Here is a 22983-nt window from a genome sequence, read left to right as displayed (position 1 = left end):
GCATGGTTACCATGTTCTATGCTGTTTTCTGAAAAGAGCCTCCAGAGTAAAAGCTGGGCCATCTTGGTGCCCACTTCATTTGTTTTCCTTCTTTCAGGGATCACAGCCCTTTGCTGTTATTCAATATCTAAAAGCATTTATTTTACATATAAGTCCAGTTTTATAGTTTTTTATGTTGGGAAGGCAAGTCTAGTCCAATTTTTCTATCATACCAGGAGCGAGAATCTTCTCGGTCCCTTTCGTCTGTTTTCTTTCCAATTGAGGTAAAATTCACATAACAAAAATTAACCATTTAAAAGTATATCCTTTCATCAGTTTTTAAGTCAACTTTTAGAATGTTCTAAATTCTTCCTATTTGGCCAGATTATATTTAATCAAATAAAAATATTTTAAAGGATTTGGATTGAGAAACTTTCCTTATATAGACTTGAGTCAGTTAAATAGAACGTTAATATTCTCTTTCTTCAAGAGAATTTCACTTACCTGAATGGATTTAGATTGGTTTCTTTTAAAAGGCTAAGAGCACAGAATCCTATATGTGTTAGGTTATACTATAAATTACATCTTAAGCTGATAAACTGTAGTTGATATATATCTTGGATGAAAGTAAATACTCAGAAAAGCAATAGAAAATAAGTAAGTCGGGCTTCCCTGGTGGCGCATTGGTTGCGAGTCCGCCTGCCGATGCAGGGGACACGGGTTTGTGCCCCGGTCCGGGAGGATCCCACATGCCGCGGGGCGTCTGGCCCCGTGAGCCACGGCCGCTGAGCCTGCGCTTCTGGAGCCTGTGCTCCGCAATGGGAGAGGCCACAGCAGTGAGAGGCCCGCGTACCACAAAAAAAAAAAAGAAAAGAAGTAAGTCCCCTCATACGAACCTTCAAGTTGCAAACTTTCAAAGATGTGAATGTGTGTTAACATGTCCAGTCACATAAGTTAGTCCACGTGTCTGGTGTACATTGTCACGTGCATGCATCCTCTACAAGAGGTTTGCTTTTGTGTACTTTACAGTACTGTATAGAGTACAGTAGTACAGTATCTTTATTTCAAGCCCAGGATGTCCGGAAGCAAGTGTAAAAGCAGTGGTGATCTAGCTGGTACTGCTAAAAAGACCAGGAACTGGAGGCCCAGAGAAAGGACGAAGAGAGACAAGAGGAGGAAGAAGTAACTGAAGAACCAAAGAGATTCATGATGCAGGAAATGGCAAGGGGATTTTCTTTATTTGAGGAGGCACTGTTAGTTTCTGAGGCACAGGACCCGAACATAGAACAGTACACAAAGGTTGAAGCAGCCGTTCAGAATGCAATCTGGTGCTACCGTGTCATCTATGACAAGAAAAAAAGGGCTACTACCCAGACATCATTGGATTGTTTTTTCAAGAGGGTAGATAGAATTGAATCCAGCAAGGAACCAGAACCTGTGCCATCAACATCAGGTGTGAGTGAACTTGCAGTTTGCCCTCTGTCTCCTGTTCCTGGCAATCCTTCACTTCTAGCATATCCCACCTCCACTCCTTCCTGCAGTCTGTAACTCTTCTTGCCTGTTCACTCAATGCCAGCCCCTGTATGCCAGCTGCTGTACTGTACTACTGTACTTTTCAAGGTACTGTACTGTAAGATTAAAAATGTTTATTTTTTGTTCTTGTTTTTTATGCATTATTTGTATGAAAAGTATTATAAACCTATTACAGTACTATATAGCCAATTGTGTTAATCGGGTACCTAGGCTAACTTTGCTGGACTTACGAACAAATTGGACTTAACGAATGTGCTCTCGGAACGGAACTCATTTGTATATGGAGGACTTACTGTAAAAACAAAAGGACATGATTAAGAATCACCTCTTTGGGAACAAAGAGTAGGAAAAAAGAATTGATTAATAGCCTTTACTCCAAGCATTCTGTTTTATTATACTTTTAAAATCATGCTTAGTTTTTCACATTTATACTTCTTTTGCCCACCTGAGGAACTGAGTTGCTGGTTTCTTCTCTTGAGGTTGCCCATTGTGGTTATCGTGAGCTCTAGCTTCTCTTCGTGTGAGTCCTGACTGACTTAATAGTCTTTAATAGTTGGAGAAGCTTTTGACTCATTTTGTAGTATTAAGAGAATAAACAAAATTTTAAAAATTATTGAAGCTGCTATATTTTCTCAATCTGTGTTTCTGTGAGAACTGTTGAAGCAAGGCTGATAAAGCAGTGTCTAAGGGCAAATTTGTGAATAAGTTGGCTTTAGGGAGCTTTCAAAAGATGAAGCTTGGAGAGATCTAGGACTTGAACACTGGGCCAGCACGTAGGGATTAGAATGTCTACTGATAGTGGAGGTCAAGGCAAGAAACTAGAGGTGAAGGATGGGATATAAAGAATCTTGCAGGCTAGGAGAGCCATAGGGGAGGAGGTGCTGGGTAGCAAAGTGACTCAATTTAATTAGACTAAAAGGACAGTTAGATGTGAGATGCCTGTAAGGAAAAAACAGGCAACTCTTGGTTTGGTGATTCTTATTTTTTGGATAGGACAAAATCACAACTTATGTATAAGAATAGGCAAGCCACATTATAAAGAGCTTAATTTGGCAAAAATTGGAGCTGTGCAATCATGTATAAAGACATTATAATATCAATACAGACATTGATCTAATTAGAATGCATTAAAACTTTCTGGTTTTGAAATAATTTGTCATTTTTTAAAAGCTGCAATGTATTAATACATAGTTAGGAGAAAGTAGCATTTCTCTTCATAATACCTACCTAGATTTTTTTTTTTTAACATCTTTATTGGAGTATACCTGTTTTACAATGGTGTGCTACCTACCTAGATTTAAGGAGTGTCATGTTGCTATGCTACTCTCTTGCCACTGAAACACCATGAATACACATCACTTACATTTGTATGTGAATTCCATAGATTAAGCCATTTGTTGCCAGTTCTTTTCAAGTTAAACTTTTTTTTTTTAGCCCAAGCAATTTTCATCTTTTTCTTCTCAGTTTGACGCATTCATACTTAAAACACATTAACAAGGGAAGAGTATGAAAGAATTTGGGACTGCCAAAAACCTTGACTAGGCTCCCAGGAGAGAGAAAAATACTCCTATCTTGTCTGTAGTGAAGAAAACCTGAGTCTAAAGGACACCTTAAAATCCTTAGGAATTCTCTGTATACATCAGAAACTAGTAAAGGATTTTCAGAGTTTTAATAATGAGCAGTAGAAGCTGATTGGATGTTCAAATTCTATGCATTAGTCTTTTGTGAAGAGTTCTGCCCAACACCTTTTATATTTTGGGTGCTTTGTTTTGTTTTTTTTTCCACTCACATGAGTTCAATTTCTTAAGGTTTTTTAGAATGATTTTCTTTGCATAAGACCCTCATCAAAGTTTATTTGCTAGCAAACCTGGTTTTCCTACAAACTTGAAGAAATAGTTTAATTGAAAGTTGATGGTAGTCCTGACTAGCAGTTGCTCTGCCTAGAATAAATTGTGTCTGTGTGTTGTGTATGTATCAGTTTTGGTCAGCTACACTGACAGAGCTGGGCCAAGACATTTTCCTGCCTGTTAATCAAGGCCACACAGACAAAGCTCAAGGAAGGATGACCCCTGTCTCAGGAAGTATCAAATCAGTTGCTATTTTTAAACAGTATACAGTAGAACTTGAGATCAGGTCTTTACTCAGTTGACAGGAAAAGTTCTCTGCCAAATTTTGCATTTGAGGAAACAGTTAATGGGCCTAAATGAGTGAAGCCTCTATGTGAAAGGAAGGGATGTGACTGTAAGTATTTTTGCTGATTTGGGTCAAGTGTGTGGTGGCAGAGATGTGGAAAGTTCAGTCAGTGACAAAATAGGTTATTACGTTTCAAAGTTACTGATAGTTAATGGTACCTTGGATTGTCTTTAGTGACAGTGGTGTGTATGGAATTCTGTGTTGCTAATAGTAAAGTTGAAATAAGGGTATGTGATGAGCTAATATTATCTCAATGTAGTACTGGAGAAGGAAATCAGCTATTGGTGTGTTTCCAGACTAATTGGCTCTTCCTCTGGATGTATCATAAACTTTTTGGTTATTTGAGATGTATTTCTGTATGCTTTTTATAATACTCTGTTGGTCCTTGTTTCATTAACAGGAGGTTTCATAAAGAATTGATTTATCACAAAATAATATTGTAACTACTATGTGTAATCTCTTATAAAACCTCATTCTATTTAACTTTAGGAAATTAAATATGCAGAATGTTAAAGCAGACAATTTGAGAAATACCATAAGTAATATTTTCTCTGTAATATTATACCACCATCTGAGGAATGCCTTTATGAGGTTGAATTGCTTAATGGATGACAGGTACATCTTTACATATGAAATGTAAGCAATTTATTTAGGGATAGGTGGGCAGTGTTTTAGTGGAGTTTAAATTAGGAAATTATAAAACTGTGTTAACATATTCATTTCATTTTAATAGGATTATTCAAGATAAAGTTGTAGCCATTTTCAACAAGGATCGATGATCAGAATTTTCCTTTTTAAAACATTTTCAAGTTAAAGATGAAAGGAAAATACTGGAATTGTTTGGATTCTAACTGACAGGATAAAGAATATAGTATTTCACAGTTACTTGTGATGGAACCTCAGTAAAATTCATCACTTGTCATGCACCCAACTGGGAACATGGATGTTGGTTTTTCTCGTTCTGCTGTTCATACACTGTCAAGAAGCCACTGCAAAAACATCAAACAAAAAATTTCTCAGTGGGAAGGAAGAACTAATGGTAAATCTAATCCAGATAAGTGCGATCCAAAGGACTTTGGAGTGAGTTATAATAACTGTAATCAAGAGATTCTTCTTAAGAGAAATCCTGTTGCTGAGGGAAAGAGCAAAAAGCTGGATGTCACCAACTCTCAAAATGTTGATCAAGGTATTAATGAAGATGCCAAAAGCCACAATCAAAGTGAGGATGAAAGTGAGAAACGTGAATATGATGATACACACTTCTTTAAAAATGAATCAGGATCAAACTGGGTATGTTCTCGGGACAAACAAAATGAAAGCTGGAAAGAAGTTTTGGATCCAGAGACTTCATTACCTCCAGGAAATTTCTATACCTCACAGATATTGTGGAAGAAAATAGAAGCACTTCCCCCAGATAAAGTCTTAAATTTAGCTTTAGAACATTGTGACTCTTCAGAAAAAGAACTGAATTTCAGAGGTCTGGGTAGTTCATATGGTGTAACGAAGAGCTTAGAAAACATTTACTCTGAACCTGAGGGACAAGAATGTGGACCTTCTATAAATCCTTTGCCAAAACCTCGTAGGACATTCAGATATTTATCTGAATCTGGTGTTATGCCATATAAAGAAAGAAATTGTGACAGAAAATACTGTGAAAATAATTCTTGTACAGAGTCCTCTTTAGCCTCTTCTCAGGAACCTGAACCAAAGAAATATGGCAGAAAAATCAGAGGGAGATCTAAAAGGTATGTTTTTATTTGAAAGGTAATGATTTTTAGTATTTTCCTTATAGAACTATTGAACTTCTGTTTCCTTTTCAAAACCAATTTCCATTTCCATGTGTGGGTTACACCTATAATTTGATTATACAGATGTTGATTAACCCAAGGGGAAAATACATACAAGCGAAACAGTAGGAGTATAGGTAATATCCAGGACAATCTACTGACATAAGTACCATAGAAAAACTTCCATTTTATATCTTTAAAAATGTATAGGGGACTTCCCTGGCGGTCCAGTGATTAAGACTCCACGCTTCCAATGTAGGAGATGTGGGTTCGATCCCTGGTTGGGGAACTAAGATACCACCTGCCACACAGTGTGGCCAAAAAAGAAAAAAAAAATGTATAGGGAAGCAAGTACATTGTTCTACTTCATTTAGGACATGCTGGCGTTAGCCTCACTTTTTATTACAGAGTGAATTTAATAAAGTACCCAAAGAAGAACATGAATGTAATTGGCTAAAAGCCTCCAGTTTTCTCATGGTACGTATAGGGCATCAGCCTAATTTATTATTCTTAGGTATCTGATAAAACACCTTTGTAATTTTGTACACTAAGTCTTTTTCTTATCAGTTTGTATCTATCATACCAATATAAAGAATACTAGAGTTTTAAAAGATACAACTTTAAAATGTATCTCCTTTCTTAAGGAAATCCTTTGAATTTGAGGACATTCAGCACTTTCGAAATCAGAACTCACAGAAGATTCATGAAGAACTTAGAAGAAATTCTGGCTCAGCACTTTATTACACACAGTCTGAGGACAATATCTATGAGGATATCATATGTAGGTGTCCACAAACTTTGCAATTAAATTTAGTGAGTATGTAGTTGGTGGAGCCCTTTACTAGAGTTATTTTCTTTTACAATCAAGCATGTCTTGCTCTAGATTTTCCTTTCTAATATTGAAACCTTTGTTGTATATATTCCTTCATTTTATAATGGATTTTACAACTAGTTTATTGGACTGTTCAGTTCAGAAGTGGATGTGTGTAGTATGGTATTTTGAGAATTCTTTGAGGTTGGTTGGACACCTGAGTGGTTTGTGAGCTTAAAATACCATTGATTTTGAGATCTCCATCCCTACAGCAATGTAGAGTAGAAAGCTGAACATATTTAGTCAGTTTTTGCTTTCTTTTCCTTTTAAGCATCGTGTGTTCGCATTTAATTATGTTCCTCTAAACTTTTTTTTCATTATTTTTCAAGATCCCACCAAAGAAAATCCATATGAAGATATTCCAGTGCAGCCTTTGCGCATGTGGAGATCTCCTTCAACATGGAAGCTACCACCCCCTAAAAGTGCTTTCAGAGCACCCAAGGTATAACCAGAGAAATAATATAAAAAAATATTAGAATCTTATTTATGATCCTACAAAAAGGTTAAAATGGTTTAACTAGGGCCAAAACTAAGAGGCACTGAAATGTGGGTTTATTGTTCTTTGTTTTGTTCTGGGGGCAGCAGCACAAAACTTTTTTTTTTTTTTGGTTTTGGGGAGAGGTTTTTGTTTGTTTTTTTAGCGCTTCAGAAGACTTGAATACAAACACCTTTAGACAGACCATAAACCTTTTAGTTCACTATAGTTACCACAGCACTGTAATAGTCTCACATCAACCTGTGGCTTAAATTACCTGTCTGGTCCCTGAAAGCACTCACCAGCCCTGAAAGCAAAGGCTGCCTTGAGTTAATGAGGACTCTGAGCTATTGTTTTCTGGATATTTGATTACATTGTGGTAGAAGAACTTGGATTAGAAACCCAAGAAACTTCTTTACAAACAGTGAAAAAGAAATTACGGTGTCCTCACTTTAGATGACTTTAAAGGAAAGATAAATATTTGGGGGGGATAGCTTTGACTTTGAGAACACAGGCATTGCCTAGATGATCTTACCTTAGCAGTACCTCTTCTGTTTTAGCTTCCTTCCAAACCTCAGTTCCTTCACCGGAAGACTATGGAACTGAAGAACTCACAAGTTTATTTACGGTCAAAGCTCACAAAGGATGCCACGTTGCCTGTCACTTTAACTGAATGGAAGCTTTTCCGAGCTGGAGAGGTTGCAAACAGGAAAAGGAAAAATCTTCCAAGGGTAAGAACGCCAGTACTTTGATTCTTCATCTCTTACTTCAGCATTTCCACAAATGCGAATAAATAAACTTTAGACTGAAACGAATAATAGGTTAGAACTGACCTACTGGAATTAGAAGATTTGGAAAGCAGCCTTAAGCTAAGTTTTTGCTCATGCGAGAAAAATGCATGAATGGCTTTTGCCAAGGTTTTTTTTGTGTGTGTGTGTGGATTTGGAAAATTGATTTTAGATGGAGGGCTTCTCTCTAGTTACCTTAGTTCTCATTAAAATCAGCTGCTGGTGTGAAGGAAGCCCTAGAACCTCATGTAAAAGGACCTTCTAGTAAGGTGGCTTCAGTGTTGTTCTCACTCATTTGTATAACAGCCAAAGTTAATTCAGTTTTGTGCCTGAGTTACAAATTTTTGATAGTGACAAAGTATATGCCAAAAATGTTCACTCAAAGGAAGGAAAAAAGAAATTTTACTATTACTTGGGAACAGAAATTTTTGCCAATTATATTAAATAAATGACTTCTCTCTCAAGGGAAAAAAGGCAATAAGTCTGTAAATCATCTCAATGAGAGCCACTGAACCAAAATAAAGAAATGTGGATTATTTGTAATAAATATTTTTTTAGGAGAGACATTTAAGAAATTACATGAAAATATTTAAAAACTCTTTATGTTATTTTGTTCTGTAATTCAGAATGTTTTCAGGATTACTATGCAGAAATAAAATCATTTAAATACTATTCCTGTCTTTAATCCCATCTGACTTAGCTATATTCATTTAGCACATGATTTCTATACCTGATTTTAACATTAAACAAAAGTCATAGCTGTTTCTTGGTGTAGTAACTGCTGATTGGTTCCTTGGGAAATATTCTGTTCCACAGTTACTTTAATTCTTCTGATCCATTCATTTCCTGCCCCTCCCTCTTTAATATGTGAAGTGTTAAAAACACAGAATTGGGCTTCCCTGGTGGCGCAGTGGTTGAGAATCCGCCTGCTGATGCAGAGGTCACGGGTTCGTGCCCCGGTCCGGGAAGATCCCACATGCCGCGGAGCGGCTGGGCCCGTGAGCCATGGCCGCTGAGGCTGCGCGTCTGGAGCCTGTGCTCCGCAACGGGAGAGGCCACGACAGTGAGAGGCCCGCGTACCACAAAAAAAAAAAAAAGACACAGAATTTTTTTAAAGCACTAAACTGATCTCTCTGGAAAAAAAAATCTTTAGGTGTTTATTCTCCTGTGTATGGTGAGGACTACTTAAAAATCAGAGGTTTAAAGAATTTCCAGGATATATGTATATATAATGCATAACAATCACTTTCCTGTACACCAGGAACTAACACAGCATTGTAAATCAACTATACTTCCCCAAAAAAAGAATTGCTGGCACAACAAAGCAGCCTCCCACATGTTCCAGAAACAGCAGATCATGTGTTCACGGGGGCTAGAACACAAACACATAAGGAATTGTATTTAAGATGTGGTTCTTGGAATAGCATTAACAAATATTTAGAAATTATAGATTGTGGAATTTAATGAGACCCAAGGATATTTGCGGTGCTTTTGATTTCATGCCTCAGTATTTTATGTACTGTGGATCCCTTGAGTACTCAAAGCTTGTTCTCTTTCTGATTATAGGTGAGATGATCCAACTTTTCCTGTTCTGATATTTTCCCAAAGGTTTTTTTGAGAAGTGGGGAAGAGAAAAATGATGATGAATTCTTGATTGTCAGGCAGGAACAGACTGTTAGCATTTCTACCTGTGACCCTCCTTGGATTAAATTCTTTTAGGATGTTTCATTTGCAATACAAATTTTGGTTTTGGACTATCTTCGGGAACAACGTTCCACAAGGAAAGCAGTTTTCACTTATTTCCTCTTTGATGACTAGAGCTATCTCTGGAAGGGAAACTGGTTTCATAGTTTGAAAGTAACTGATCTAGTCCATATGCCTCTTCCCTACCCTTCCTTTCTTCTCTACTGTGGCAATCTGTGTGGGATTGTTTGCTAGAGCAGATTTCCTAATGTTTTATATTGTTTGTGTCAAGTGTGTACAGCAATATGGTTTCCATCATTTCTTAGGAAGAATATTCTACAGTATTTCCTGTAACTAGAAGGTAATTATAGGCTCCTAGCTCATAATCAAAATTTAAATTTTATTACTTTATCTCATATTTCTAGAATAGATAGTTCCCTTTCCTTTATAACATTTGAGTATACTTTTAAGTATACTTTTCAAATACACATTAATAATTCTATTTTTGGTCCTTATGTATCCAAAATACATGTTTATTTACTCTTATACATCTTTCCTATAGCCCCTAGCAATACCTTTTTATGTTGGATTCTCTTGTTTTTTTATAATGCTAATATTTAAGAATATTGGTAACTTTTCATTTGAATTATAGCTATGAAAATCTTTAATAACTCATCCAAAAATGTGGGAATAATCTGCATATTGGAAGCACATGTTTCTCACATGTTATTTTTCTTGCAATGGACTGATTCACTGCCTATGGATTGCCAGGATTGCTAGAGAAACAAGGACAGAGGAAAAAACAAGAGCATTATTCTCAAGCAACTTTGTTGGTTATCATATTATATGATGTTCCTAACAACTGTAATTCTGGGCATTAAATATGTTAAATCAAGATTGATAGTTAAGAAAAAGTTTGGAATTTTAAGAAAAATATACATAGAAAAACTAATCAATTTCTCCTTTTAAAAGTGGCTGTTGATCAGCTTTAATTCTTTTCTCTTTTTTAAGCCCAGTCTGACTGTCTGTCTCTTATACACACTTCCCAGAAGCAAAGAAAGAATTTTAACGAATAATGCATATTAAATGGAACATTGTTTTGTACTTGGGCATGTTTGAGAATCTCCTATTTTTATGACATGTTTCCAAAATAAATTATAATATTAGTGCTCCCAGTAGCAAAGGAGTATTCCTTTTGACTAAAGCTTTCTAAGCGTGATTATCCTCTCTTTGCAAAAATTCCTGGGAGCAGACATAACTGTGCCTCACCCTGCCTTACAAGTGAGTAAATATCCCACTTCTTACTCTGGGCAAGCAAAAACTTGAGTGCATTGGTAAGGCTTGGTCAATATATGGAGTGCAGTAGCCAGATTTCCTGCATGTTGTGACATGGAATGACAAGCAATCTCTGTAAGAGCCTGTGCTGAATTCCTCTGGAAAGGAAATATCCTTTCCCACTTCTCTTACCCATGTTAAATGGAGTATGTATTAGAATAGCATATCATCTTACTAAAGATAATGTTAGATTCAAAATTGAAAAAGGTAAAGGTTTTTATTTATAAAATGGATCTTTCTCTGAACGAGAATCACTAATAAGTTAATATCAAGCTGCAAAACTTGTTGGTGTTTGTTTTAACTTGTACCTTTCTGGTCTTTTTCCAGCTTGTATTGAAAATTGATGATATATTTGAATCTAAGAGAGGGAAGAAGAGGGTAAAGTTACACCCTTACACTGGAAAAGATGTACCTCCCTCTAAAGGTAAGAATTGTTCCAACTGTCCATAGCTATTAGCATATGAGGGGCGAATCATTATATAATTTAATGTTTGATGTGAATTATAATTTTTGGTTTACTTTCCTGTTTATCCCACTTAAACATAAAACTTCTTTAGGCTAAGGGATTATTTCTTGTTCTTCTTCAAATCCCTTTTGTTTAGTTCTGTACCAAGTAATAACTATTGGATGAATAAGTAAATAAATTAAAAAATAGTTATAAACCAATGAGACTAATTTTCATGGACAGGTTGCATCCTTATTTTGTAGTACTACTTTGATTTATAGTCTTTTGTCAGTATAGACTCTCTCAGTGGAGAAATGAAAATATTAAGTATATATATACTCAATGTATGTGGTACTCAACCTATAGTCATCTAATAAGTTCAGTAGTTTTATCCTTCAGATGCCTAATAAAACTTAGATTGTCTTAATTAAGAAACTTTCAACATCTATAGGGAATTATTATTGTAGCATTTTCTTTACAACTTTAACTTGGTTATCTGGCAAAAGATGTGTAGAGTTTAGCAATTTTTGTCTATGAGATTCATAAGTGAGAAACAACAGCCAAGTCATACCAGAAAAGAATATTTCATATTTTTGCAGACTTCCAAAGACAGAAATTTCTTAATTTCCAATGAAAATATCTTCTTCATTCTAACAATTACTATGTGAAAATAAACTTCCCCATTCAATAATTCAAGACTCTTTATTCTTACCTTGTGATGATTAAAATCATCTCATCACCATTTAAAATGTGAGTTTTCATATTTTCAAAAGCAATTATTACAACATTTCAGCCTTCTCTTCTGTAGAAGAAATACTTCTGGTTTACTGAATGAAGTAATAGTTTCTTTATGTACTTTATCTGGTGTATAACGTATGACCACACTGGGAGGTAGGGACTATCCTAATTTTACAGAGGAAGAAGCTGAGCCAGAGGAGGAAACATCAATTTGAATCAAGGAACATGATACCACAAAGTCATATTCTTCTCTATTATGATTGTTTTTCTAAATAACCGCATGTAGCAAATATTATTGTTTTATAGATAAGGAATATAAATTATAAATTGCAAATTTTGGGAAATATCAAGACACTGGAACCAGGACAAATTCTTAGAAAACATTATCATTTTCCCATATTAATAGCACTCTATTGATAACTGTATCCACCAGAAATGCCACCCTAGGTAGATTATCACTGATCTCTTATTTTATTTGAATGCTTTATGGATTAGGAACATTTTAGTAAATTTGGCTCTAAGAAAAGTTTTTGAAGAGCCAAATCCTTTTTTTCACTGTATCATTATTGCAAAGAAAAAATTCATGAGCATAAACTGCCAACTTCTCACACATACACACACAAAAAGGAGTAGTCCCTACAAATTTGTTTTCTTTTGCGTGGCTCAAAGGAAATATGCTTTACTCAGTCTCTGTGACCAACTCCTTCAGTGGACCCGAGGAATTTCTCTCATGCCTGAGGATCTCCTGGCTCAGTAGTCACAGTTCTCAGATTTTTGTTTACCTCCTTAAGCTTTTGTCTGTATATCAACAGTGCCTCATAGAACCAGATAATTATATTTACCTACTCTGCCAGTACATGCTAGGTTTTGCCGAATCTGTTCCAACCTAAACAGTTCTTAACTCTCAGTTATCAGGTATCACAAAATGATTTATTGCCCTTCTTCAAAATTATAATTTTGTATGTTGAAGTCACATTTTAAAAAGGGACAACCTAGTACTTTTTTGATTCCTACAGATTCTCAACAGATTTTCCTATTGGCTTATAAACCCCCTAACCTTCATTCAGTGTCTTGGAACGCAGATCGTCAAAACCCATAGATGTGAATTTGTTAAAGCCATTTAAATGATCTTTTGTAAGGTCTTTTCCAGGTAAATTACCTTTCCTCCCTTCCTTCTTTCTTTTTTTTTTTTTCTTTCCAAACACTTCATGGGCTCCCAAGAGGTGCTTGGTGCTAAGAATACAAATAGGACTCAGGAGCTCACAGTGTTTGTTCTTTCGTACTGAACAATATTTTATAGCCCCAGTATACTTTTTGTCATTGTAGTTAGTTTGAAGTTATAAAACCTGTACAGTACACAATATTTAAATACCTGCTTTTTCTGTAACATGTCTTGTGTACCTTTCCCACATATCTAATGAAGAGACAGTATTTTTTTTATATTCTCTTCTTCCTTATTGCAAAATTAAAATGAGCACAGCAAGAAATTACAATAATATAAAATAACATAAAACGGAAAGCCGAAGTTTCCCAAACCTCCTCCTACTAATCCCAGAAAATATTATGCACATGCAAATATTTTTTCTCCCCAAATAATTTTATACTATTCAGACTTTGTATGTCTTGCTGTTTTAAAAAATGTATAATTAATATACTTTGGAGCTCTTTTGGTATCAACACATAGAGATCCACATAGCTGTACTGTATTTCTTGGTATAGATGTAAACATTTTATTTAGCTGGTAGACATTTTGGCTGCTTCTAACGTTTTATTTAACCTATGGATAATTAAGTTTTTATAAATAGATAGGTAGATATATAGATATAGATGTTTTTTCTTTAAACAATGCTATAATATACATTTTTTGTTTATATATTTTTTTGTATGTTGGTAAGAATACATCTGTAGAATAAGTTCCTAGCAGTGTACTTAATCAAAGAACACATACTTTAAAGAACACATAAATTAAAATTTTTATAACTGCTGCCAAATTGTCTCACAAATATATTTTAACAGCTTAAAAAATAACAGCTTTATATTTCTATGAAGAGCTTTTGGAAATGGTTTTTTCCTCGTAATCTTCATTAATACTGTGTTTTATTAGAGCTTTTTATTTTTTGCCAGTATCATGGTTGAAAAGTGTATCTTACTTATTGTTTTAATTTATTAAATTTATTAATTATGAATTTGGACAGTTATATTTATCAATAGTTATCAATCTTTTTCTATAAATTGCCTATTCCCACTCTTTTATTCATTTTTTTTGTTGTGCTCTGTTTTTCCTTATTCATTTGTAACAGCTATTTAAATATTAAGAAACTTAGCCTTGCGTCTGCAATGTGGATTACAAATATTCCCCCAGTTTATTTACCTTTTGAATTTGCTAATGATTTTTTATTAGATTAGAAATTTTACATTTTTTTACAATCAAACTTCCATACATTTTTCATTTGTGACTTCTAGTCCTTGTTTTTCTTGATACATTAAAATTTTTTCCCTTTCTTTATATTTTAAAATTTTGCTTTAACTTTTCAGACTTAATTTAGAAATTTTTCGTTCACCTGTTCACGATGTTTTATGTTATGGTTGTTTTCTTTCTTTCTTTTTTTGTAAATTGACAATGTGCCTAGTAATGTACAAAACATTCCCTTCTAAAAACAAAGCCCCTTAGCCTCAAGATACTTAAAATCCAATTGTGGAAAATAAGAGCAGTTCAAAGCCATTTGAGTACTATAAGAATTCAGAGTAAAGTTCAGTTTAGTTTGGCATTAGAGGTGGCTTAGAGGCATCATAAAAAAGGTAGAATATTATTTCATAAACTTATTTGGTAATCTTTCTTAGCATCACATTTTCCTGTTAATCTAAATTCATAGTTTGTTCTGTATTGAGATTTTTGTTTAGCCAGGTTGGTGTTTTACCTTTGATACCTTATTTGGGAATATAAAGACAATGATATGAAGGTAGAAATAAAATCCACTCTGATCAAGGCTTTCTAAAACTAGTCTGACCTGCTGTTAATTTCTAGAATTAGGGATGAGAGGGTAACTGAGGAGGGAGGTGGGTGTGGGAAGAAGATGGAATGGAATAGTGTCTTCTCTGAGCCTTTCATTCTTTTTTGCACCTGTCCTGCGCTGATACAGGTAAGTGGTTTGGAGAAAGGCTCAGCATCCTTAATTATTCCTTACTCCAAGTAAGTCCCCAGGTCTGTGGAGCTTTTACATTGTTTTTGTCCTCATGTTCTGCCTGTTCTTGTTGGACAATACAAATGGAAACTGTTTCTTTTCAGGTGAAACCAGTGGGTACGAAAGTGATGCTGAGTATCTGCCAAAGAGTGAGTGAGTCAGTGGGGCTGCTCCCTTTCGTGTGATGATCCTGGTTGTAGGTGGAGTGGCACCTACCTTTGTGATTAAGCATGTTTTTTCTACACGAAGTTTCACTTTGTCGGTGATTTCTTCATTATAAGAACCTGTTGAGATTTGGGGAACTAAACAGTACACTGTCAGATGTTTGACAGCATTAAAAATCTCCCATGGTGGAGTGAGGCAGACCAGTGTAGTTCTTAAGATGTAATGTTCTTCCATCTTAAGAGGGGAGCGGCAGAGCTGCACGTTCAGACTTATGTGCAGCAGATAAAACAGAGTATGTGAGTCATTCTCTGAGGCAAATACTTTGCATTAAATATCTGATTTTTTCAGTCACTCATTTGAGTATCTTAGATATCTCTGACATTGGGACAGGAAACACTGATCTGTTTCTTATTCATAGGTATTTTTATTCTAAATTATTGTGCCATTTACTTTCTGTTAGAATATAGAAGATGCTGTGCATTTTTGGCTGTATTTGTTCAAGCAGTCATAGTGCTCTGTATCCTTCATCTAATGGATTTTCACAGCAAATTATTTAGTTTCTGTTTAACTGAAGCATGGAAAAAATAGGAGACCTGAATTATCAAAGCTGAGTACAGGGCAGTTCCAGGTCTGATACTCTGATCTTATGATTAATAATCATGTGCTCCTACCAGTAGCCTAAATTGCTTCAGGTGTTTGATTCTGTAGCCTGACTGAAGGCGAAACTTAAGTCACCATCAGGTTCAGCTTGGATGTGTAAAGATGTTTAATTTTGTTCTGTTGCTACTGAGAAACAGGCCCTAAAATTTTCTTGACTTGAACTGAGCCCTTTGGAGTAAGGAAGGTTTGCCTAGAGCACTAAATGTACTGGATAATTTTGGAGAGGCACTCCAAAATTATTTTTTAAGTGTTCTTAATATTTTGATCTACCTTGTAACTTCTTTGGGGGCAGAATGCATCATATCTCAAAAGAAAAGCAAAACAATTAGAGAATGAGTCTTTCCATCATTGGCTCAGAATGACACATAAGCAAACCTCTGGGATGCTTAGACTATTTCTTATGCAAGTACTGCATGTCCCCTAGTGGAGACTACCCCAAATTATTCAGAATTTAGAGATAAATGAGAATAAAGGATAAATGGTATCCACTTTTCAGTGGGATTGCTCATACTGTTTACATAGTATGCCTCTATGAATTCTTTCTTTTGAGAAATAGTCTGCTAATGGATACCTTCTTACATGTCATTTTTCTCTCTTGCATTTAGCACCATTTATTGATATGAGTATATGTCTATTATTAGTAATATATGCCAAGGAGAGAAGGGAAAAGAACATTTGTTTAATGTGAGGATAGTTTTTGTTTTAATTTTATCAAACTTGTCTCTTTAGGAACTTACCTTCTATAGGACTCAGTTCTTTTATCAAATCTTTTCCCCCACCTATGATTTCATGGTCCCCCAAATGGCATCTTTTGTCAGGCCAGTGCTTTTACCTGACATTTTCCGTGTATCCTGGTGTCATGCCATGAAAGATGGGATGGCACAGAGTATGTGTTGGGACATACATAGGTATCAGTTGGGACACAGAACATCAGTCCCACTGAAAGGCCCCCAGGTGCTTGTGAGAATCTGCACTTGTCCTCCAAGTGTGTCATAGCCCTCACAAGTATGTCTGGGTGGCAGATATTGGTTAGTCAACATTCATTAGCAATGACTGAGTGAAGATTAGTCCCACGTGGGTCATGACCTTTGGGTGCTAGAGGGAAGATAGGGCTATAAAGGAAAACAAGGCTCCGTAATCTCATCGCAGGTCGGTACAAGCGCATAGCACAACTGCAGCAATCTTCCAAGAGGAATCCTCACTACCAGACCTTAGAGCGGGATCTAATTGAATTACAGGAGCAGCAGCTGTTTGAACTTTTTGTAGTGGTATCTCTACAGAAGAAGCCATCAGAAATAAGCTACATTCCCCAGATCATACAACAATTCCCTAGCAAGGTAAGTGCATGGAGGCTGTGAGGCATCCAGGAACGTTTCTGTGTCTCTGTGTATTTATTCCCTGTCTTCTTGTTTCCTATTGTCTCAGTTAGCTTTTACTAATACCGTACTTCTTGTAGCATCCGGTGCACTCTGATGATATCTTGTGTCAGGCATGAGCTGCAACCAAGGGGGAATTAAAGCTCATTATTCAAGTTGGGTTTTTATCTTTTGCTCTGCTATTTACTAAGTGACCTTTAGCAAGTTACAGAGCCTCAATTTTCTCATCCTTAATGAGGGGAGTGATAAATGTGGCAGAGTAGGGTAGCAGTTCAGAGCATGGACTGTGAGCCAGCTATCTGCATTTGCCACTTACTAGCTCTGTGACTTGGAGCAGTTAAATTGCTCTGTGCTTCATTTTCTTCATTGGTCAAAGGGGGATAATCTTCATAGTGTCTACCCCATGGAGTTGTGGTGAGGATTAAATGAGCTAATTATAATTAATATAAGGCACTTAGAACAGTGTCTAGCATACAGTAAGCACTATGTAATGTTATTCCCTATTAGTGAGGATTTAGTGGGATAATGTATGTAACGTGCTTAATCCAGTTCCTTGCACATAGTAACACTTGATAAATGGTAACTGTTATTAACGGTATTATTTCATTTACTCTACCTTTTTCACAAAATAATTCATTCATTTATTTAATCAATATTTCATAAATACCTACTATTTGCCAAGATTAGGTGCTGGGAATACAACTGAAATAGGTCTTCTTGGTCCCTGCCCTTACAGAGCTTACAAAATAGACCCCAAATGTGGCTCTGAGCTTTGTGGCAGTAAATACAAAGAACATGATCATTACATCAGGGCTTAACAAACTGATGGCCTCTGAGCATATTTAGCCCACAGATATGTTTTTTGGGTTTGCACAGTAATAAAATAATAAAATTTTTGTTGTCAATTTTTTGCTTAAAAGTCATATTTCACATAAAAATCTGTATTCCTGCTTTCTCCTGAGAAACTAGAAAGACTGCCAACATTCAGCCTACATTCCTAAGTGACATGAATTGGCTGAAGCTGAGTAAGGAGCAGGACTGACTTCATGGGCACGTGACCAGTGCAGTCACACAAGGCCCCTCACTTGCAAGGGCCCTGCACCCTGCTCCACAGTCACCGTTGAAGTTCTTAATAATTTTATATTTGAATCTGTGTATTGTAAGTGAGGAGTGAGATCTGATGAGACAGTGGGGCACGTGCCAAGGTCTTAAAGCCTTGGCTCATGTATGCTGTCACCTGCTGCCGCCTCTCCAGGATGGGTTCTCCAGTTGTCCTCACTCCTACCCCTTGGTTCCCCAGGCCCTGTCTGGCTTCTGCATTTCAATCCTCACTCAGTGACTGCTGCCACCCTCTGCACGGTCATGGAGGGGGTCAGGGTCAGGCAAGCATTAACCCCGAAGTGTCTTAAGCAACACATGGTAGATCCTTCCCTACCCTGGGCATTGCTCCTGTGTTCAGTGGGTGGCCTGGGGGCCAAGCCTTTTCATCACCCCCAATCCAAGTACTAAGCATGTCCCCATGTGGAGGCTACAACCCCTTGAGGGTCGCCTAGCTGCTGCGGGTTGGAGTAGTGGGCCCATGGGAAGGGAGGTCCTTGGCTCAACTTTCCCACCCCTAGTCAGGACACAGAGTTTCGGTACTGCAGCTGGCCCGAGGGGCAACCCAGCAGCTGGTGGGCCACTTGAGCACCAGATTGCAGGCCAGGGTCCCTGGGCACCTGTGAGGGTCTTCACTTGTCCCCAGGATCCTCGTGCCTGAGGGAGCATGCCATTAAGTAGAAAATCAAAAACCCCCTTGCAGGTTGAGAAAGAAACCACAGAAGAAAGTAACAAGTTTTATATTTCATTTTACATTTATTTTTTTCCTGCTTTTTGAACAAGGGGCTCACAGTTTTTCATCTTGCACTGTGCTCTGCAAGTTATGTAGCTGGCCTTGGGAAGGAGTGATCCCTTTAAACAGGGATATTTACTCACATTCCAGCTTACTACTTGGACCACTTCTCTCATTATCTGCTCAGGAACTTTAGGACTTAGGGTTTAAACCCTGAGTTGCATGTTTCACTAGAAAAGCTAGTGAAGGGCTTCCCTGGTGGTGCAGTGGTTAAGAATCCTCCTACCAATGCAGGGGACACAGGTTCGATCCCTGGTCCTGGAAGATCCCACATGCCATGGAGCAACTAAGCCCGTGTGCCACAACTACTGAAACCTGCACACCTAGAGCCCATACGCCACAACAAGAGAAGCCACTGCAATGAGAAGCCTGCACACCGCAACAAAGAGTAGCCCCCGCTCGCCGCAACTAGGGAAAGCCCATGAGCAGCAACGAAGACCCAACACCGCCAAAATATAAAAATAAAAAAATAAGAAAAGCTAGTGAAGCACAACTGAACTGAAATCTGAGACATTTCCTGCATGGGTTCTCATTTTTTAAGAAAGTCCTCACCAACATTCCTGCTGTAAATAAATCAATGTTTAATTTCTTATAAAATTCCTCAGTATGGCCTGAGAGCACAGGGTCACTGTACTCTTTAGTAACACAGTACCGTAAGAGTCTAAAATAATGTAATCTACATAGTCTTGAGGAATCAAATTTCCCATAAAGAGGAGCTTAATTTTTTTCTCTGTTGTTCATCAGTCTTACATTTGCAAAGAGAAATCTTGAGGTTGAACCTGTTTTCAGCACAGCCTGAGTTATGGGTTTGGAACCAGATGAGGACCCAGTTGACTCTGACAGTAATTCAAGGATGTCTCTAAGCAAGTTACTTGGAGTTATTGTGCATCAGGCACCTATAAGTCTGGGAGGGAGAGAGCTGCCTGAGCCCCTCTTGATTCTGATATGGAAAACCTTGAATGAAGATGACTGTGAATCGTTTAACAATATAAAAATAATAGAATATGACACAACTAAAATTTTGTTAGAATGCTTTTCCATTTCTTAAGAGCTTAATCTCTAAGTGACCCAGAATGGCTGCATGTTTTGTTTTAGGAATTAAAGGATAGATCATTGGTATTAGTTACATGAAGGCAATATGGTAATTAGACTTACCTGCTTGTTTTTATACTAATTTTAAAATGTCTTTTGGTTTAACTAAATTTAGACTGTCCTTTAAAGTACAATACCTTTAAAGTTCAAGACTTGCGCAAAAGGTCTTCCATGCTAAAATCTTACAGGAAGTTTGCAAACCCATAATTAGGTAGCAAAGATTATATGCTAAGGGAAATGATTATATATGGGGTGGATTCTAAAAATAGTATCTTTTCTAAGTAACGATCATCTGCCTTTTCAAAACATCTTGGATTATTGATCGGAGAGTGTCTTGAGCTAGCTAGGTTTTTGCTATCAGTATATTATAGAATAGATTTTCATTTATTTTATGTCCCATGATTCATAAAAATATTCTCACTAGTATGTGAATTCTGAATTAAGATTCTTCCTCTAGCTAAGAAATTGTTTTCAATCATTTCTCTTACATGAGATTATAGGATCTCCATAAGTACCCTCTCTATATAAAACAATTCTTTTTCCTTAGAAACTCAGTTCTCAGTATGTTTTAAGTGATTACCAGTCTTGGCCTTCCTGTTTTATTAAATAGGACAAAACCACTCTGGGACACCTACCTAGACTTATCAGAGACCTCTTTTCCTAAGACCAGGATGAGTTTATTTCTATACTCCGCTTACATAGAATGTTAGTCACTTAACAGTGTTATTTTTTTTTTCAGGGTGATCATGGCTTTAAGCAATCCAGAGACACTGAAGAGAGGCTCAAAGTTATCCCAAAATTTTGTTTTCCTGATTCAAAGGACTGGGTGCCAACCTCAGAACTCAAGAGGTAAATAGACTACTTTATCTGATTTCTATTTGTTGGACGAGCAAAAGTAGAACCAGAATCTTTGAGAAACAGATAGAGCCAGCAGTGAAGCTATGTGGACTCTGTGGCAGATCAAGGATGCAGTGGGAGGAAAGGAAGAAACAATTAGGACATTTCCTATGTGGGGCTCAAAAAAGAAAAACACAGTGTCAAAGGGAAAACAAGTTTGAGAGTCTCTTCAATTTGCCAATTCTGCAGGAAAAAAGTTCCACTTTACATATAATCAGAAATGCCACCAAGTGGACAGAAAAGGAAAAAAGACTTGAACTTAGGGACTGAGAAACAGAGATAAAACATGGCAATATCTGCATCTTGTTATCTCCTTCAAGTTGTTAGAAGAAGCCATAGCCCAGATTGTATGTTCCCTGTCGAACTTGCACAAAGAGGGGGCTCTAGTTTGGAAGGTGGAAGTATATTGAGAAGGGAATTATAAGAAATTGCTTCCCAGTATCTAGAGGAAATTACTATTTTCAATTAATAAACCATCATTGTTTCATATCCTGCTTATAAATAGATAACTGCTTTGGTCAAAACTGTAATTATTGATCATGTATTTAGGCTGAAAAGCATGATTATGTGAACCATATCACATGCCAATGACCTGCTGGAAGACAGCCTCAGCTGTTGCCTAAGTAGCTCTGCCCTTCCACCCCACGTTGCCTCCAGACTATGCTCCTGTCTCTCCTAACCAGTTTAGCCTGATCGCCACTCTCATCTCTGAGCCATCAACCCTGAAGCTTTTGCGCTGTCATTTGTACTAATTGCATAGGCAGCTTCTTTCTTATTGGCCTGGCTGCTCCATGGTTGGCTTTCCCCAAGAGTTATGTGTGTTTATTCTAGAGTGTCTGAAAAATACAGAGGAGTAAATAAAAATCAGAAATTAAAAATCACTGGCATTCTGGTTACTCAGAGATAATCACTGTAAATGTTTTGAGATGTTCCCTTCCAATCTTTATTCGTGGCCAAATATAGACATATGTATATATTGTTCAGATTTGAATTTCTTTTGATTGTTAATGAATTTATTTCTTGGTCATCTCTAGGTCTTCATTTTGTAAATTATCTCTGCATATTTTTTGCCAGTGTTTCTAATGAGATGATAATTTTCCTAATAATTTTTATGTATTAAGGATATAATCTTTTCCTTATCACAGTTCCATATGACCTCTCAGAACTAAATAGAAGAATTTGGAAGGGAAGAATAGCTTATCAAAATTCTTTATAGTTTACCTATATATTTGACTAAATTTACTGGACATTCAACAAAAGGAAAATAGGCTTGATTAGTAGCTGGACTGGATAAATAAGAAAGTAAACGGAGCCAGCGGCATCAACAGCTCATCACATTCTATTCTGTCACTCCAGTACAAAGCAAGATATTCTCAAGGGCTAGACATTCTCCCTCAGGAGGAATGTGACTTGCAATAAATATAATATTGCTGCCTCCTCTTATGTCACAAAATGACTGCTATTGGACTCTAATTTTTAATTGCTTGTTCCGAGGAATGTCATAAGCAGTTGTTTGGATCTCAAACTATTGACTGTTTTTTTTCAGTGAAACGTTCTCCTTTGTCTTAACTGGTGAAGATGGGAGCCGGTGGTTTGGTTACTGTAAGAAGCTCTTGGTAAGTCCCAGACTTGTACTACAGGCAGCTTTGGTAGAGGAACAAAAGAGTCAGACTAGGAACTTCAGAAACACGATCTCTAGATGAGTTTGGGGGCTACTCAGTGGTCTGTGTATTATAAAGAAGCTAGTTAAGCTTTATATTTTTATTTTATTTATTATTTTTTTTTTTTGGCTGCGTTGGGTCTTAGTTGAAGCACGCAGGATCTTAATTGCAACACACATGATCTTAGTTGTGGCACGCGGGCCTTTCTCTAGTTGTGGCATGCGGGTTTCCC

At 36.7% G+C, this 22983-nt stretch overlaps 1 protein-coding gene across 3 annotated transcripts in view; it reads left to right on the top strand.

The window, feature by feature from the left end:
* Window positions 1–22983, top strand: part of DENND2C (DENN domain containing 2C) — a 101728-nt gene that overhangs the window by 59082 nt on the left and 19663 nt on the right. For all 3 annotated transcript variants that reach the window (XM_067042422.1, XM_059037039.2, XM_059037031.2), the window contains exons 2-10: window positions 4439–5450; window positions 6137–6273; window positions 6693–6805; window positions 7399–7569; window positions 10972–11068; window positions 15114–15158; window positions 16984–17171; window positions 20933–21042; window positions 22637–22706. In XM_067042422.1, the coding sequence (XP_066898523.1) occupies window positions 4627–5450; window positions 6137–6273; window positions 6693–6805; window positions 7399–7569; window positions 10972–11068; window positions 15114–15158; window positions 16984–17171; window positions 20933–21042; window positions 22637–22706 (1755 nt within the window). In that variant the 5' untranslated portion in view covers window positions 4439–4626. The remainder of the gene's footprint in view (window positions 1–4438; window positions 5451–6136; window positions 6274–6692; window positions 6806–7398; window positions 7570–10971; window positions 11069–15113; window positions 15159–16983; window positions 17172–20932; window positions 21043–22636; window positions 22707–22983) is intronic.

Source organism: Kogia breviceps, chromosome 1 (assembly GCF_026419965.1).
Source record: "Kogia breviceps isolate mKogBre1 chromosome 1, mKogBre1 haplotype 1, whole genome shotgun sequence".
Taxonomy (NCBI): domain Eukaryota; kingdom Metazoa; phylum Chordata; class Mammalia; order Artiodactyla; family Physeteridae; genus Kogia; species Kogia breviceps.
Note: the sequence above shows the minus strand (reverse complement) of the source record. Positions and strands in the feature narration are given on the sequence as shown.